We start from the raw sequence: 19,572 nt of genomic DNA, 5'->3' as shown, positions 1-19,572 counted from the left end.
CTTATGGTATCACTCGCGCTAAATACATACACTTTTTAAAATATGGAATATATAGTTCGAGAAATTATAATGATTTTCGTCAACTCACAAACTATCGAATAATTCGAATTGGCCTGTTAGTTCTTGATAGACTGTTGACCCATACAAGATCTTCAGTCAGAGTTCATTGTAGTTGTCATTACTAATTATATTAATAATATTTCAACATTAATACTTTTTACAGATGACATAAATCTTTCAAATTTAGTAAGTCATGTGTGCTCAAGGTTAGCAAAATATAGTTGGCATTTAAAAAAAGCTTAGTTCATCAATATCGCAATATTAAGCATTATACTGCGGACTTTCCGTCTAAAATTAAGGCGTGGTAAAAATTATTTAATGTTACGAATCGAAGATGCAGTTTTTATTCATTCGCGTAACAAATGTGCGTTCTTCTATTATTAATAATATTGATAATAGAACATGCAATAATATACATAACAATTATTTACATTTAGGTCGTAAGTGTGGAATGGCAATTCTGACCCTCCGGTCAAAAATGAACCAGTCCTGTCACCAGTAAAGGCAATACTCGTGAATAAAAATAAGCACTTTCTTGCCGGTTCTACGTAATAGAATCTCCTTTCCGAACCGGTAACATAGCACTATGCTATTAGTAAAAATAACAGTTTTAGGCTAAGACCTCCTCAACCTTTGAGAAGAGTTTGGAAGCTTATTCCACTACGCTACTCCAATGCGTGTTTGTGGATACACGGAAGGCAGAATTTCTGTGAAATTAAACTCACACACAGGATCTCTCATGATGTTTTCCTTCATGAGAAAGAAATGAATTATAAACACAAATTAAGCACATATCAATTGAGTGTTATTTGCCTAGTCTCGAACCCGCTATCATCGATTAAGATTCACACGTTCTAACCACTGGACTATCTATATCGGCGCTATTCTATGATATATTATATGGATGGTATTAAGTGGGTAGCCTTAAGGGCCACCTGATGACGAGTGCCCACCGCGTATAGACTTTTGCATCGTAAGAAATCGCCAATATGTGGGAACTAAGATGTTATGTCCCTCTTGCCTGTAATTACTCTGGCTCACTCATCCTTCAAACCGGAATACAACAATATTAAGTATTGCTATTTTGCGGCAGAATATATCATGAATGGATGAACTCACATAAAGCTCGATCACCAAGTAATAATTCATTTATATAAAAAACCTAATTTTTTTTTTTAATTTTATCAAAAGACTCATTTTTATCGAACATGTAAAACGCTACATTTATACATATAAAACTGCCCACTGCTATATAAGGTGTTTATTACCGTAATAACGTTTAAGGCGATGGATTCGTTCCGATTGCGTCAAACACACAATCTTGATACGCAATTTACATACAAATGAATGTTTGAACGAACATACGTTTGTTTTTTAATGATATTATAATAGTAATAATATATACTTGTTATATATTTTGTTTCACTTTATGCTTTTGTAATAATAATTTCGTAACGATTTAATAAGTTATATATTTTTATTTTAAATTACAACATAACATACTTTTGTTTTTCTTGTATTTGTATTTCTAAAGACCTGCTCTTGGTGTCTTATTATTATTTAATTTGCTTGCATGTTTATTACAAGGCAGCATCACAATCTGTGTTTCAGGATTAAAACTTGACGTCGTAGAATACGCCACCAAAGCCGCGGGCGGTAACTTTAATCTATAAAAATATAAATTTGATAGAATCAGATTATTATACTTTACGTCCTTATATACCAGCTTATATTTGTGTTACAATCGTTATAATTATATCTTTAAGTGGGGGGTATGCGCAAGTCCATTTGTCCCTGATACATTGCAATTCATTTTAAAGGGTATAAGCGAGTATACAACCAGTAACAAAAAAAAATATTAGTCGTATAAAAATTAAAGACGGCTGTTTATCTAGAGTTATGCTTACTTTTGGTAGAAGATAAATAACTTCTAAGGTATAGCAATAAGTTATAAAACGTGGTCTCCTATCTGATATCGGTCATTACTTATTTATATTACTGGTAAATAGGCGATAGGTCTGTGTGCAGATTCGTCTGCGTGGGTACTACCAATTCATTAGTTATTTTAACTTTACGATGTAACAAAAAAATGATTTAATATAACATTAGAAGATTAAATCGAAGTAAAACACCATTGATTGACCTTGTACATTATTATTCTAATAAAATAGCTATGAGACGTGATTTAAGTAAAAATCTTCAAAATAAACTTTCTTAAATGTATTTAAAAAAGGTGGCAGGTTCGGGATGGATGCGGACTGCCAAAGATCGGGATGGTTTGCGTTCTATGGGGGAGGCTTTCGTCCAGCAGTGGACGGCAAAAGGCTGAAAAAAAAGTATTTAATAACGATTTATCATTTTTAACGCTAAAAAAAATAGAATCGTTTAAATTTCGTCTCGAACATCATAATATTATTTCATTCATACTTGTTTGCGGTTAAGAATAAGCTTAATAGCATGAACATAAGACTAGGTAAGATATGCGTTTTATTACGTTTTACAATAACAAAGATAAAATCATTACGCATAGATACATGATAAATCGCTACCGTTGATGGTAATTTGTTGTATTGTATAGACTCATAATTTTATACACGAATTTGTATAAGCAAGAAATGGTATTCTAATTTATTGCTATATTTAGGTTATACATTATGTTGTTTAGTACAAATAAGTACAAAAAGTCTGTTAAGCTCATTGGCTATTTCTTTTACATAATTCTCAATTGTGTTCTCAACCAGTGTTACAGGTCCATATAAAATTATACTGGCTCTTTTTGTAGTTTTTTAAGTCGTTTTTTTATTATTATTGCCTAGATGTAAGGACTAATAATAACATTTAAATATGAGGGAAGTGAATTTTGATTTTAACATATTATATTGTATACATTTAATGAAACTTAAATGCTTCGGTACAATCGGTACAATAAACATACATCGAAAATATGCCCAATTATAATTGTGCAAGTTACGCAATGATCGTATATTAAATTTGGAACTTCAAAACGAGTTTAAAATGTTGTTCATCTTTGAAATGATATGAAAGGACGCTGTTTGAACGGATATTACAAAACGTTGTGTAATAAAAATTAAAGCGTCCGTTTGTTGCAAACGCAACACACAGTAGTCCTATATTAAACATTTTTAGTTTTTTTTTAATGGAATGCAAAAAAAACTTTAGAAGCGCCGCATAACTATTTATTAACCATTTCTTACAAATAATAAAACAGCCGAGATGGCCCAGTGGTAAGAACGCATGAATCTTAACCGATGATCGTGGGTTCAAGCCCGGGCAAGAACCACTGAATTTTCATGTACTTAATTTATAATTATAATTCATCTCATGATTGACGGTGAAGGAAAACATCGTGATGAAACCTGCATGTGTCTAATTTCACTGAAATTCTGCCACAAGTGTGGAATACACCAACCCGCATTGGAGCAGCGTTGTGGAATAAGCTCCAAACCTTCTCCACAAAAAAAGGGAGAGGACAGAGCCTTAGCCCAGCAGTGGGACATTGACAGGCTGTTACGGTACGGTTACGCTACAAATAACAGTCAATGTACTGCCAAAGTCTTCTTTGATTTTATATCATCATGAGCTAGTTCCCATTGGCGGGGCAATATGAATATGTACCTTATTATTGTCATTTTTATTTATTTTTAAATAGATCGACTAACTTGCCTGTCAGTCCTGCCGATAGTCACTACCGCTCAAAGACATTTGCTCTATTAGAAATATCAACCATCCTTTGCTTAGGGAAGTAAGATGTACACTAACTCTCTCACCTTCAAACCGGAACACATCATCAATAAATATTGCCATTTAAGAGTTGTGTAGTGTGTTGAATATGTGATTAGTACCAACACCAAAGCCCTACCAACAAGTAAAAAGTTATTTGTTAAAATTGTTTTCTATAAAAAGCATTACCCAGGTGGACTATTATTGAATTCATCCAGCTATGAGACACTCCATAATTTAACATTTGATGCAGTATATCTTTGGTATATGAAAAAATCACATTTTGTAGTCATTTAAGAAAATGGTTCGTAATTGACTCACGGTTTATTATATGGCAGATTTTCATCCGACTCATGTAGGTTTCCTCATGATTTTCACCACGGCCGAGAACAAGATAAATTATAAGCAGAAATTAAGCACATGAGCATACAATGAAGTACCATTATATTGGGCTTGGCCTAAAGACGCAATCTTCGATTATGATTCAAGTGGTCTAACCACTGGACTCATCTGTTCCGGATGAAGAAGAACTACTACTACTATAAATTTTAATACTAATATAGTTGTGCTAGTATTTTTAGCTTGCACAAAGCCCTACTGGTGGTAGGGCTTTGTGCAAGCTCGTCTGGGTAGGTACCACCCACTCATCAGATATTCTACCGCAAAACAGCAATACTTGATATTGTTGTGTTCCGGTTTGAAGGGTGAGTGAGCCAGTGTAATTACAGGCACAAGGGACATAAAATCTTAATTCCCAAGGTTGGTGGCGCATTGGCTATAAGCGATGGTTGACATTTCTTACAATGCCAATGTCTAAGGGCGTTTGGTGACCACTTACCATCAGGTGGCCCATATGCTCGTCCACCTTCCTATTCTATAAAAAAAAAAAAATAATAATAAAAAAAAAGTTTTAAAAATGATAACCGTAGGTTTCTGTTCAGGAAATTCCTCTGTCATCTAACCATATGACATGCGATCATTGCCCTTATTCATTTCAACTGTGAAAGGTGATTCGTGTATATACACAGATAAAAAATAAAATATAATCCGACGTCTGTCTTATGTTGTTTTTTTTTTTTCTCGAATTGTCCGTTGTGTAACTGTTGCAGCATTCTGAGTTCTATCTCCTCACTCAACTGCGATGTTAATAATTGTGTAATGCGTTATGTTTGTAATGACATATTATTAATGTTATTAATAACACTATTTATTCAACATAATTAAAAGATTCGTTTCTGATCTTGATAGTGTTTGAACTGATTTGATTTTTAGATGTGAAATGCTACAGCGCTAAAGGTCGTATGTTTGATTCTAATTTGTTACAAGTGTTTTAAGGACAAGGTTTGTTCGTCGAGCAATCGTTTATTGAAAGATCATATCCGCACTAAGTTCTGGAATGACAGTCGCGCGTTCAATCATCATTTTTGACAAATATTTGTATGGGCCACAACAGTTTTTGAAGGGTTTCTAAGATAATGTTATTATATTACATATAATAACAGATGTTCGTATTTTTGAATCTTCATTATTAAAATATCTGACAATGAGCGATTAATTATAAATATTAAAAAAACATCTTAAGTACTAATTACTTAAGATGTTTTTTTATTACAATTTAGCATATGATTGAAATATAAACAAAAACAGTCGATTGTTTATTCAATATCATTAATCCACCAACGTAAAATCATTAATCTCTATGAAGCAAGATCCGTGGTAAAGTTACATACATAGCTTATAATCTAAGTGCTGAAATATGATAAATTATATTATTACCTGAGGCAACATTTATTACAAATATTTATGCTAATTTTTTTATTATATTTCATATTTTGATACTGTTTCGTTATTTCAAAATGTCGTATGTGTAAACAGGCAAGCACCACTGAATTTTCATGTGCTTAAATTGTGATTATAATTCATTTCGTGCTTGGCGGTGAAGGAAAACATCGTGAGGAAACCTGCATGTGTCTAATTTCACTAAAATTCTGCCACATGTCTATTCCACCAACCCGCACTGAAGATGCGTGGTGGAATAAGCTCCAAACCTTCTCCTTTGGACATTCACAGGCTTTTACAGTTTATGGTTTACAAATAACATTAGAACTTTCAACTTTTTGAAGTTTAACATTAGAACTGAGATTTCTGAGCAACATCGTCACCTTAAAAAGCAACAATTTTCTGTAAATTTGGTGAAGGATCAGACTTATTGAACGTTGATGTAGATTATTGTAGTTTTTTTTCCATTGTTATTTTTGTTGAAAGAAATCTCTTCAAGGAATAAACCTTTTATACTAAGTTCTTAGATATTTCCTTTATTTAACGTTACAATAAAAATTTAAAAAAAATTGTTGAATAAATAACGCGACGCTCAGCTCATTTGAAAAATCGAAATTGATGACAATTAAATTAAATTATGATTGAAGAAAACCATTAATCAAATATGGAGTAAAATTAGCTTAATTTTACGTTAATAAAATAAATATATTTTTCATAATAATATATAGAAACGAAATATGTGTCATACGTCTGCGAGCTAGAATGCGTCGTTATAGAAGGCATGACGGCATAAGAGAGCGTCATGCCGTTTGACGTCACGTCATACGACTCGAACGTACTTCAAAGGCGGGCCAATAGGTTTTTCATAACACTCATCTGATTTTTTTGACAAATACATGAATTAGCAATTAAATAAGAATCAATTGGTAAACACTTAGAAATACTCCATAAATACGTCTCGTGTAAATATATTAAACGTCGTTATATCGTACGTACATATATATATGTATAATACGAAGTAATATATAATTAGCTTATGAAACCGTTATAAGCGTAACATAATTTTTTTTGATATATTTATGCCAATCTCTATACAATTATGTTAATCGTTATGTTATGTTGCACGAATGTTCCTTTCGTTTCATTTGTATGTTGATGCATTTAAAATTTTGTTGATTATATCAATCATCTTGTTTATAACAAGTTATAGTTTTTCACGCTTTAATATCTTTTATTAACCGCCATTTTAGATTGATAAAATGTATACAACGGTACAAATGAACATATATGATCATCTTTTTTATATGCTAAGCTATTTGTCATTGTAGCATTCACATTGTTTAATATTTAACTAATACAATTTTACCTTGTAATATTATTTTAATTTGAATAAAAAATAAACGAATTGAATTTGTTTAAAAAAATATATCCAGGCTTAAACCCAAACAAACACTTATATTTTTGAATGAAATACTCATAAATAATAGGTAAATACTTGCTTTTATTTTTAAGGAAAACAGTAAAAATTAATAAAAATTAATATTTATAAAAATTATTAAAAAATTAATAGTTCAAAAAAAGAAAAACAGTTTAAAATCCTCATAATATGCCCGTTTGATGTAAAATATCAAAACGGAGCTCCAAATCATAAGTCACATTACTATAAATTCGATATAATACAATATTTAGGTTAAATTTTAATCAAGATACAAAAATATCTATATTACCTTAACTAATATTATAAATACGAAAGCTAGTTTGTTTGCTTGTTACGCTTTCAGGCCTGAAGTACTCAATCAACAAGAAATTTAGCATAAACATTGTCAGAGATACTAAAAAGGACATAAGGTACCTATCACCTGCTCCCTCTTACACGCGAGCAAAGAAGGGGACGGTATCTAGTTTTATAATAAATACGCAATCAATATAATTTCATTGCCAATGGTAAATATGAGGCCCTCTGTCGGTCATTATCAAAACTGCAATAAACAATACTTTCACATCACACATGGTAATATGCTATAAAGCAGTTATCGCATAATTAAAATAGATGGCGTAGCTGTCAAATAAATTCAATTTATGACCTACATTCGAATAACACGAAATATAATAATTTTAAAAATAGAACTCGTTCTTTTATTTTAATTTTGAACTAATTTTTCATTGTTTTTTATATTTTTTCAACACTGAATGGTAACATTTTTGCGCAGAACTTGTACAAGCTTGTAGGGATATATATTAAAAAATACTTTGTAGTTGACAAATCTAAATTTCAGTCAACGTAGTGCCATAAGATGCACCGTAAGATGAATCACAAAGTTTTTGAATCAATAGCAATCGGGCATAATAAAAATGTACCAGTAGTGAAACACCAGTTTTAATAATTTTAGCTACCACACAGTCTATCTTGAGAAAGGCAGCTTCGAAAACGTCACGGCATATAGAATACTAGTATATAAGTATATAATTTCCACCTTTATGGAACTTCATATAATCTGATAATAAATAAATTTTAATCTCGTGTCAAAAAAAAACATTGAAAATATTTCGTACAACTGACTCAACTACTGCTAAGTTTTTGTCGGTTCTTCTCGGTAGAATCTATATTTCGAACCGATGCCGGTGGTATCTTTAGAATTTAGGATTTAAAAATGAACTTGTGCTCACAAGTAAGCTAAGATAATTTCTTTTTTATTTGATTAGCCTGAATTTTGTCAAAATTATTTTTGACAAAATTCAGGCTAATCAAATAAGACATACAATTTTCATTGTTTTATATATTTTCGAATAAAACTTGATACTAAAAATCGTAAGTAAAATCTTTAGCGCAAGCATATTTAAAATATTCCGACACCATTCAAATCTCGCTTTGTAATAATCATGGCCTTAGTTCTTAATTATTTTTTTATTTCGCTATCTTTTTGTCCATATTTATACACGATAGTATTCCGTGTGAGATCAAACACAATGGGACAATATGTTCTTTGTTTTGTAGCAACGTAAGTATGTCTGGCTGATGTTTTAAGAACGTACTTCGAAGCACTTACATATCGTCAGATATATCCAATTTATATTTTATATTATTCATTAATAACCTTGTCTTATATCGTTTTTAACATAATTTCTTAGATTAAAACATATTTATTCGTAAATAATGATCTAACAAAATGACGAGAAATCGTAAATTATCAATTAAAACGATAATAAAAAGGTCGAAACCTAATGATTTTTTTGTCCTTTACAGCAACAAAAGAAATTGACGATTAAAATTCGCCATAGAAGCATAAATGATTACTACTTAAGTAACTAGTACTAAAATATAAAAACCATTCCTGCGAATATATAAAAATATCCTGCGAATTTGAATCGATGGATATTATCCGACGCTAGAAGCTTACAAACAGATTAACTAAGTAAATCCGTGCTATACATCGATCTATATTAACGCACCTAAAGTGTAGTTATACGCCTTTGCAATAAGTCGGTGGATATGAAGAGACCTAGGAAATAGTATTTCACATGAACATGTAATAAATCGGTTGATATGAACGAACCTAAACAGTAATATTACGCTCTACTCACGATATGCCCTACTTTTGTGAGGTCCACTATTAATACAAACTGTTCATTTATATTATAGTAGTATTTAATTAAAGCATAATTATACAGGACTCAGTGACACGACTTGTAATGTTTGTCTATAATCACAATGCAATTAACATTGATTAATTATCCTTATTCTTAATAAAGGGAGTAAGGATCGGCAAAATTAACCTAGACGTTTAATTTAAATTGATATTATAATATATTCTATTCTATATATTCTATATTTAAAAAAAAATCTTTATAACTTTTCTTGTAAAAATGTTGTGTTTTAATTCTTTCAAAATATAAGTGAAATACTATACGTATATATTATTTAATTGCTCTGATAAAAGTTATCACTATAACAGTAACTGCCTGTGAATGTCCCACTGCTGGGCTAAGACCTCTTCTCCCTTTTTGAGGAGAATGTCTAGAGCTTATTCCAACACGTTGCTCCAATGCGGGTTGTGGAATACACTTGTGGCAGAATTTCAGTGAAATGACCGTAAAGCACGAGATGAATTATAGTCACAATTTAAGCACATGAAAATTCAGTGGTGCTTGCCCGGGTTTGAACCCACGATCATCAGTTAAGATTCGTGCGTTCTTACCACTGAGCCAATTCCTATCATCATATATGTATATTATCATATATCTATATGATTAAGTAATGATATATATATCATTACTTAATTACAAGGTTTATATCTAAGCTGTTTTGAGCAAACATATATATAAAAAAATCTAAAAACACTATTATATACTTACGAGGAAACATGAAACAGAAATTAATTGACTATAATTTCAATTGTGTTTCTATATAATTCAAATCATAAATTTATCAATTGTGATTTTAACCCTATTTCTTCATTCTAGATTGTCAAGAACAGTTACTATTTGTTTTAATTACTGTTACAAAAAACAACTAAATTAATCAAATAAACTTTCGTAATGATAGAAAATTCATTGAAAAGAGAAAAATAATACAATTGCTTTGTTTATTAGGAGGTTTTATACGTACTACGAAATTGTCTGATATCGGACAATCAATATTCCGATTTGCTGAAAAGGGTTACAATGTGTAAGCACAAAAATATAGGTCCACCTGGGACTAAGTACTTTAATAGAATAGAATAGAAAATATACTAAATATAGCTGTTTTCGAATGTAACAACATTAACGAGCTATGTTTTTTTTATGAGGATATTGGCAAATAATTGTTAACCTGATGATTAAGTGGTCACCACCGCTCATAGAAATTGGCATTGAAAGAAATATTAACTTTTTTTATAAAACTAAACATTATAAAATATATTAAGTATTACATTTAAAACTATTTTTCTGTCGACAATTGAAAAATTGTCAATTCAACTTATCGTATTGCAGCTTTAGTCGTATTAAGATTAAAACTGCAAATATTGAAACTTAACATTTGTTAAAGTTAAATAAAGGAAAACCGTTGTGAACTATATCTGCCATAATTTTTATAGTTTTAAAGGTTCTATCAAAGAACTGGACCCTTATACCGTTTGTCTGGCACAAGGCAGTATCTTTAGAAACATAATATTATTAAATTAAATCAATGTTCTCAAAAACAAGAGTGCTAAGGAACCCCTAAATAACCCTACTAGTACGTGACCAGTTTTAAAATTATTTTCTACTAGTTTATTATACTCGATTTTACAACACAACACAGTTTAGCCAAGGTTGCTGACTTTACTTCCATTTCTTGACCTCTGTCTGGTTTCCTGGTCGAAAAACTTCGCCCTTTCGTTTGCTATTAAAGCCTTTGTTTCAATCAACTTTAATATGCTATTATAGCAACCTGTTACGGCTATTTAAGAGTACACATAAAACATTTACATCGTAATTAGTACAAGTAATATTTAATACTATCGGTTTACGCGGCGGCCGCAATGAAAATTCTTCGATAACTTCAATAATCCAATTTGAGCCAATTTCTACAAAACCCTTAATGAATGGACATAATTAACCTTCCTCATAAATCATTCTACCCATTGGTGAAAATCGTATGAAAATATGTTTCTTTGTTTTTGAGTTTATTGCGATCAGACAGACAGACGCGGCGGGGGAGACTTTGTTTTATAATGTAGTGATAAAGCTACAGGCATTCATATTTCTATTCGATTGTTTATATTTAATTGTAAAAATAAAACCACTAGCTTTATTATCTTATTTTTATTTATTTCGTATATTACAGTCGACTTAACCTATTAATGGTAACATTTGAATCACATCGTACACGTACCCCTGTACCTTCTGCACACTTATATGATATGAAATCTCATAGAAGGACAGTTTAAATAGTCAAAAGAAAATTTTGCTGTGTCCCGGCCGTGAGTGGCGAGATAAATAGCGCTGGTGACAATAGCGGATGATAAACTATGAAACTAACTTAAATTAATTAATGCTCGTAGTAGGAGCCTCCAAAGCTAGAGTGGCTGCTGTGATCGTGCTCGTTGATGAAGACTGGGTACTTCACTGGTACTGGGTAAGGCTTCTCTACTGGGACGGGTATGTGCTTCTCAACATGCACGGGGTAGGGCCTGTCGACGGGCACCTTGACTGGGTAGGGCACTGGCCTTTCTACTTCAACAGGGACATGCTTGTATACTGGGTAGGGTTCTGGCACGGGCACCTTGACGGGCACAGCCACGGGTCTGTCTACATGGACGGGGTAAGGCCTGTCTACTGGGACATGCACGGGGTAAGCAACAGGCTTCTCAACTGGCACAGCAACGGGCACTGGTTTTTCGACGGGGTATGGAGCTGGTACATGCACTGGGTAAGGCCTGTCAACGGGAACCTTTACGGGCACACCGACGTGCTTAATGACTGGGTAGGGCTGAGGTACGTGCACCTTTACTTCAACGGGGTATGGCACATGTTTCTCAACGGGGTAGGGCTGAGGTACGGGCACCTTGACGGGGTAAGGAACGTGCTTCTCTACTGGGTAAGGTTGGGGTACCAACACTTTGACGGGGTAGGGCCTGTCGACGGGCACATGTACTGGGTAGGGTACTTTCTTCTCTACTGGATACGGAGCTGGTACGTGTACGGGAACTTTGACGTATTCTTTGACGTGAACGGGCACATGTTTGACGACCTCGTAGGGTTGGGGAACAGGCACCTTGACGGGGTATGGTACGTGCTTCTCAACGGGGTAGGGCACGGGCCTGTCAACTGGTACGGCGTATGGGACTCCTTTGACGAGAGTGATAGTTCTGGTGACATCGGTGCGACCGCCAAGGTCGATTCCGTAGCCAGAGTGAGCTAGAGTTCCTTCGTCGACGAAGTTGTAAGCGCCTCCTACACCGTGACCGCTACCAATATAGCCAACGTCGAGACCGCTGATACCGTATCCATATCCTAGGTTCAGGAGACCACGTTTGTCCAACTTTTTCTCAAGGCCTTCAGCCTTTTTTTCTGTAGACTTCTTCTCGCTGGCAGCGACTGCTGCTACCAGCAGAAAAGCTAGACAGATCTGTAAATTAGGAAAATGTTAGCGTGTCACAATATTAATTACTCATATTTCATTAAAATACATTGCGTATATTTCCTGATACACATGATGATGAAAATGCGTCCTCGCATGTGCATATTTGTCGTGACATTTATGCAAATAATGTTATGGCAGTGATCAATCATGTTGAACCAACAACGATGTCATTATGACAACAGCGATATGAAATTGCTAGCATTGAATACTTCGAGAAATCATATTTGGTTTATTTTTCCGAAACTGATTACATGATTTATTTGGCTTATTAAACAGCCATATTTTATGTCATCAAATCATTTATGTCATGTCAAAAATCATTACTATTAGGCTATTTTTAATTTGATTATCCACCGTAAAATTAATTTAATATAATTGTTTTTTTTTTTTTTTTTATAAATGACTTATGCTGATGCTAACTCTATTTGAAGTTTTATTTATCAATTAAACAGATCACTAACTAATCAATATATTAACAATTATTATAACAATACAAATCTTTTTTTTTTTTATATAATACGAATCGAAAAATTTCATTTATTTATAACCTTCATGAAGTATTCTTTTTGAATAAATCTTTGACGTAAACATGTGACTTGGTCAACATGTGAAAATGATATCGAAACGATAAAAATATCAGACGATTACGAAATAGATTGCGTCCGTGTCATCTGACAGAATGTCAAGTAGTAAAAACTTAAAAAAAATTACAATGTAACTCTTATGCAATAACGGAATAATATGAGAGAAACATCACATTTTTACTAACTACCCTACTACTTTAAATTCTCAAAAGTTCTTACTATTAATATTTTTTCTCATATAAAACTGTTTAATAATTTTTGATCAAAATATAAAGCGGCTGTATAATTAAAAACTTTATTCTTCAATTCATAAATTTAAAAAAAAAACAACAAATAAATACAATAAACATTTATGCTTACGATTATGGTTATACGTTGCCTTTTAAATTCTTATACCATTTATTGATTTAAGTGTTATTGTAATTGTTACTGGTTGGCTATAATTTATGCACTAATAACCATTTATAAAAAAGTTATTTATTTTAAGTACTCGTAGTATGTTATTGACGTTTTAAATAGTATATTTTTGTATAAGAATTCGGATTTTTAGTTTATCTTTTATAAGGTTTAAAGAGCTGAAGCAATTTGAAGCCTAAATAAACAGTAAGTTATATGCGTTAATTTGTTATTGCGCATGGGAAAATATATGCCTTTCGCAACAATATACTTCATTCAACATACAATAGATGAATTGTAAGGTTAATTCCGAACTTTGTCAGTTCATTTGTACTGATTATTATCAGAAATTCTTACATTACCACCGGTGTTTATGTATTTAAACATTGATGTGGAAACCTTGTTACATACATAAATGTTAGAACAAGAGTTGAAATTTCTATATTCTTTTCAATGGTCAGATGTTAAGACGATTGATTTAAAAATTCCTAATTTAAGATATATTTTTGAATTGTATTAGTAGAACAAATGTAATATCGTTCGCGCTAATTAATAAATATTGGTTGATTAAATCATTCGTACAAAAAACAACTCTTATATAATTCTGACGTCGTTTAAAGACTGTTTTTATAACCGCCTAGCATCAAACGAGATTGACCGGTATAAGCTGCCATTTAAGGTGGGCCAGGTTATACAGGATACAAATAAATGAGTCGTTTTGTAATATAGTATTCGCATTGAATGAATTTCAAATATCATATCATAATTAACCTCTAGTTATGCGTTAAATAATAAGCGATAAAGACTTTTTTGTACGATATTTCGTATTTTTGTGCCGTTTCTGACAATTTGTATGTGAATCAGGTATTTTTCAACGATGATTAGTAGAAATTTACTTACTCTTGAAATCCATACCGACTAATACAATAACTGGAGTACGTCTTGAAATAAAAATATCAATAAAAAAACATTTTAGTTTTTTTATTTTTCTTTAAATATATTCGATATATTAGTTTAAGCTGTATTTATTCAGCCTCGTTATAATAAAACCTAGAACTAAATTATTCTTACATCAATAATTTAGAACGTATAAAATATGAATGTAAGAAAATGCAAATATTTAAATATAGCCTTATAGCATAAGGTTTACGAAAACCAGTCGATAGGGGACATTGCGAAAGGTATAATTTTCTCAAGTAGCGACAATTATAATAGGTCAATCAATCTGTTTGAAACAGAAACAAGCTATCAATATAAGAATGAATAACTATAAATCGTTAAAACGTAGCTATTTCGTAGTTATTTTTTAGAACACAATGCAATCTGTAATTAAACATTATATGTTTTTTTTTTTTTTGTATCGTTTTAAAAACTTTTTATCGAGAAGTTGAAGGAGGTATCAAATTAGAACTTTTTTACTTACTGAAGTTTAGAATTTTCTAATGATATTTTTGCAACACTTACTCATATATTATTATATATTTAAAAGTAATACAAAGATAAAAACAATAATTTCGTAATAGTCGTAGACTAATTTGAACAAAACATACAATAAACATTTTACATAACCCAATACATATTTCATCCGTAACGGTAAAATATAAAATATATTTAACAAGTTTACAATTTATTGTCCTTATTGGTATATTACATGTGAATAAGGTATTTACGATACGATTTTATGTAATAAGTATGTTTGTTTAGAGCTGTTAATCCCGTAATTGTGTTATATAAGTAACAAGATAGCCTGAAGCAATTTAATACCTAGGTTTCATGGTCTCTCTTCCTAGTTCGCACCGAACCTGTCTTAATCAATGAAGGAAAAGCATTGTGATGTAATGGGTACAGTAACGCATTGTTTGAAATAAATTTATATGCATTAAATCCTCTTTGTTCTTTAAACTCTTTGCGCTTATCAAATCCAATTATCGTCAATTGATATTCCTAATAATTTCAAATATTTGTACCGTTGACATGTAAAAGATAACGATATGTATTTTGAATTATTATCCCTTAGAATTATTTAAAATCTAATATCCCTCGTATAAAAATTAACGTATAATTTATAAGCGCGTCGAATTTAATTATATCTGATTATAATAGTTAAGCGAAGGTGATTTGAACGAAACGGAAACCATTTGTTTTACTATTTATACTTTTCAGATTATAATTGGTTAAATCGTCGCTTAAGAAATAAAATTATTTATTATATTATATTATAATATTTAGTTTAATCCATAACTGTACTTTATGGATTTTTTTCAAATAACTCCGATTAATTAATCATTTATCTTCTGTAGAATTATGAAACGCTTGTAATTTGAGTTGCAACCTTAATGACTATGAATTTTATCGCATATAAGGTTTGACAACGACTAAAGTAACGAAACAGATGTTTATCTAATCTACAATGATCGGTATTATGCCTTGCGTGTTGACTTCAAAAAAGTGTGTCATATCCCGCTTAGATCGGACACCGTAACGAGTTTTATATTAAAAAAACTCATTGACACACAACACTGATCGGTTCGGGACACACGGATTTGCGATACACTTTTTTGAAGTCACTTCACTGCACTCACTAACACTTATAATGACTTCACTCACCGTCTTCATTATGCCTCTTGAAAGGTGGTTGGAGTCGGGAATCGGACTGGATGCTAAACTGACGGTGCCTTGTGTTTTTATAGTTGTTTATTTGGTAGAACTTTCGCTAGCCCCTCTAAATGTTGGGACCGAGCGAGTTTTGCTACGCGAGTCCTTCGTACTTGTACGTTCGATCGACATGCGGGGGATAGACGCGCCGTGCGTTCGTTTAAAAATTATTATTTTTTTCTATTAAATGCGTTTTCGGCCAGTGTGCGATTTATTGGAATTTGGATGTTTTATAGTGTATGATTAAATTTAATTAGAATATTAACATTCGATATATTAATTAAAGTAGCATTACAGTTTAAATTTAACTACAATAAACAAAATATTATGTTTTTCAGTGTTTAAAAAACGTTACGGATTGCATTAAAAGTAATTAATTGCAATTGTTACGAAAACCTCTTTCATTTCGTGAAGTAATTTCAGCATCTTTGTAAATCATAGCATTTATTATGAACTTATCATTTTAATAACAATGTAACAAACATTGTTTAGGATTTGAATTATGATAAGATTTTTTTTTTATGTTTGTGTTAGGTAGGTTTTTTTAAATTTTTTTTTACTGTAAAGGATGCATAGGATCAAATTTTCGATCATTTTTCTTTGAATAGGATTATGGTAGTTTTTTAATATTGATTTTGATCACATAGACAACAGCTTTATGTTTGCATATACATTTGACACATGGGATCAGATGGCCGCTTGTGAATAATGACCCAGGATATTATAATGTCCCAGGATATTGCATTATTTTGTATTTATTAAGTTAATCTAATTATTGCTTTGGATTTTGACTAAATAACAAAAATATTTGATATTACTAATGCTTACTTTGCGTCATACGCAATTGATTACGCCATAGTCGATATATTTATATTTGATTTACGTATTATCTCAATAAATTATTATAAGGATTGCAACAAATATTCGATTTAATGAACCACATTATAAATATTAAACTCCATAGTACTCCATAGTACTAATATTATAAATGCGAATCTATCATCTGTCAGTATGTATGTACACGCCTAAACCACTGAGACAATTTTGATAAAATTTGGGTGGACTATTTTTGTTTTTTATTAAATAGGCGGATGAGCATATGGGCCACCTGATGGTCACCAACGCCCATAGACATTGGCATTGTAAGAAATGTTAACCATCGCTTACTTCGCCAATTCGCCATCAACCTTAGGAACTAAGATGTTATGTCCCATGTGCCTGTAATTACACTGGCTCACTCACCCTTCAACTGATACCATCCTCCCTCTGATACCAACCTCTAACTGTTTTGCGGTAGAATATCTGATGAATGGGTGGTACCTAGACGAGCTTGCACAAAGCACCACCGGTATATGCTTGAACCTCAAGGATAATCTTTTCAAAGGCTGTTTATTTTATTTTGGATTAAGTGGAAGAGCCGTGGTTTTAGCTATTTTTACATATTTTGTACAAGTGTGTAGTATCAAGATATATAAACCTTCTTAATTAATCAAGATTTACTGAAAAAAGTAGTTTTTTTTATAATCATAATCAATATAATAATAATACTCTAAACATCATTTTATACAACTTGAAACCAAGAGTAAATCGAGCTGAATATAAACCGACAAAAACGAAATAAAATATTAGTTTAGCAAAGAAAACATAATTATGTATACATATTTGAAAATATAATGATCTATTTGATTTAAATAATTGTCAAGGTCGTATATATTATTATAATTAAGGTTTTTCTTAATTATCATAACTAACATGTTTTAATCGTTATGAAATCGTTTCATAGCTATAATATAATAAACAAAAAAAACTTTTTAAAATAAGAACCTTACATAGAAAAGCTGATAAGAAAAACCATTATCATAGTATGGACTTGTGATGGGAAGGGATGATTGTTGATATGGCAAGAACGATTGAAAGATATGGATGTCCTTTGTGCGCTGACAAGTAACAGTAGCTATTAGGTAGATCGAATGGAAGTTCAAAAAGCCAGTTGTTAGAACACGTGAATCCTTATCGTAGATCGTGGGTTCCCGGGTAAACACCACTCAAATTTGTTTATAATTCATTATTCATTGAAAATCTGCTACATGTGTCAGATATGAGACACACTTATATTTTTTGGAAATTTGTTTATTTATCAAACCAGTAATATATACATTACAAATCATTGAGTTTCTGTAAAGCAAACCTTTTTATTTTGTTACTTTGATTCGTCACTAAATGTATATATGGTATCATTTTCAATATGTATGTATAAGTATAAAGATTAAGTGACTTATTCATAAAGTTATTTAGTCGACTATGTTATTCCCACACTCACGAATTTCAAACACAAATACACCTACATTCAAACGACTATTTCTCGTGAATAAATTCTGAATTCCGAATTATTTCACAACGTCAGTTCGATTTTCAATTTTCGATTCGACCAATCACGTTTCCGTGTGATTGTTATCTCGCTGAAGGACTCGAAAATCATCGAACACTGCGCCTGCACACGAAATCTCTTTTATTTCCTGATTTATGCCATTTTAAGTGTATTAAGAGATTTAATATGGATAAAAGGATGTGTAGAATTCTTTAGCATATTAATTAATTATGTACTATCTATAAATGGTTATTAATTATCTTGTTTAATGGCGTTTCATACAGCTGTATCTTTGTCAGCTGACAGAGATATAACGTGCAGATTGAATATAGTAATTAAAAGTAAGGTAAACTAGAAACGCCTATAATTATGATAATTCCGTAACATAGATCTTACTACGTAATATGACTCGAGTTGTTAGAAAACCTATATTTAACGTCAAAATTGTTAAACATTAGGAAATTTCTCCTAAACCGAAGAACAACCCAATGAAAATTGACCCCAGCGTAAAGAAATTACACAAGAATGAAAATTGTCATATCACCCACAATCGTTAAAATACTATGACGAATTTTGCAACATTATAACACATTAAACAATCAATATTATGATGTGAATATAGCTTTTATCTTCATACATATAAGAGTGACTTTTACTTATAAAGATGCTACATACTTGAGCTTATTACGTATGTTGTATGTGACCGAGTTCCCATTACATTGGAAAGGTGCTCTCAATGCGAATCAAACCTGAGACCTGACCGGTTCACTAACCTTGAACTCTTCTGGCCCTAAATGGGTGCAATGGACTTTGATGTTTTCATATCACTAAGAGTGAAATTATAACGTAAAAGATTATCAGTTTAGTTTTAGTTTTTTGAAGAA

General features: G+C 31.5%; 2 protein-coding genes across 3 annotated transcripts in view; one reads left to right on the top strand and one right to left on the bottom strand.

Annotated features, from left to right (window-relative positions):
- The window catches only part of LOC126769120 (angiotensin-converting enzyme), a 174,374-nt gene that overhangs the window by 107,289 nt on the left and 47,513 nt on the right, over positions 1 to 19,572 (top strand). The gene's annotated exons all lie outside the window — the stretch shown is intronic.
- On the bottom strand, positions 11,350 to 16,409 carry LOC126769161 (tetra-peptide repeat homeobox protein 1-like). Of its 2 annotated transcripts, XM_050487785.1 has the most exons (3): positions 16,273 to 16,409; positions 12,317 to 12,670; positions 11,350 to 12,106 (listed from the first exon to the last, which is right to left on the bottom strand). In XM_050487785.1, the coding sequence occupies exons 1-3, from the start codon at positions 16,279 to 16,281 to the stop codon at positions 11,591 to 11,593; spliced, it is 879 nt and encodes a 292-aa protein (XP_050343742.1). In that variant the 5' UTR covers positions 16,282 to 16,409; the 3' UTR covers positions 11,350 to 11,590. The 2 variants fall into 2 exon arrangements, with proteins under 2 accessions (XP_050343742.1, XP_050343741.1); XM_050487784.1 differs by having other exon boundaries at positions 11,350 to 12,670.

The sequence above is a fragment of the Nymphalis io genome, chromosome 6, assembly GCF_905147045.1.
Source record: "Nymphalis io chromosome 6, ilAglIoxx1.1, whole genome shotgun sequence".
Lineage (NCBI taxonomy): Eukaryota > Metazoa > Arthropoda > Insecta > Lepidoptera > Nymphalidae > Nymphalis > Nymphalis io.
This window is presented reverse-complemented; position numbering and strand designations above follow the sequence as displayed.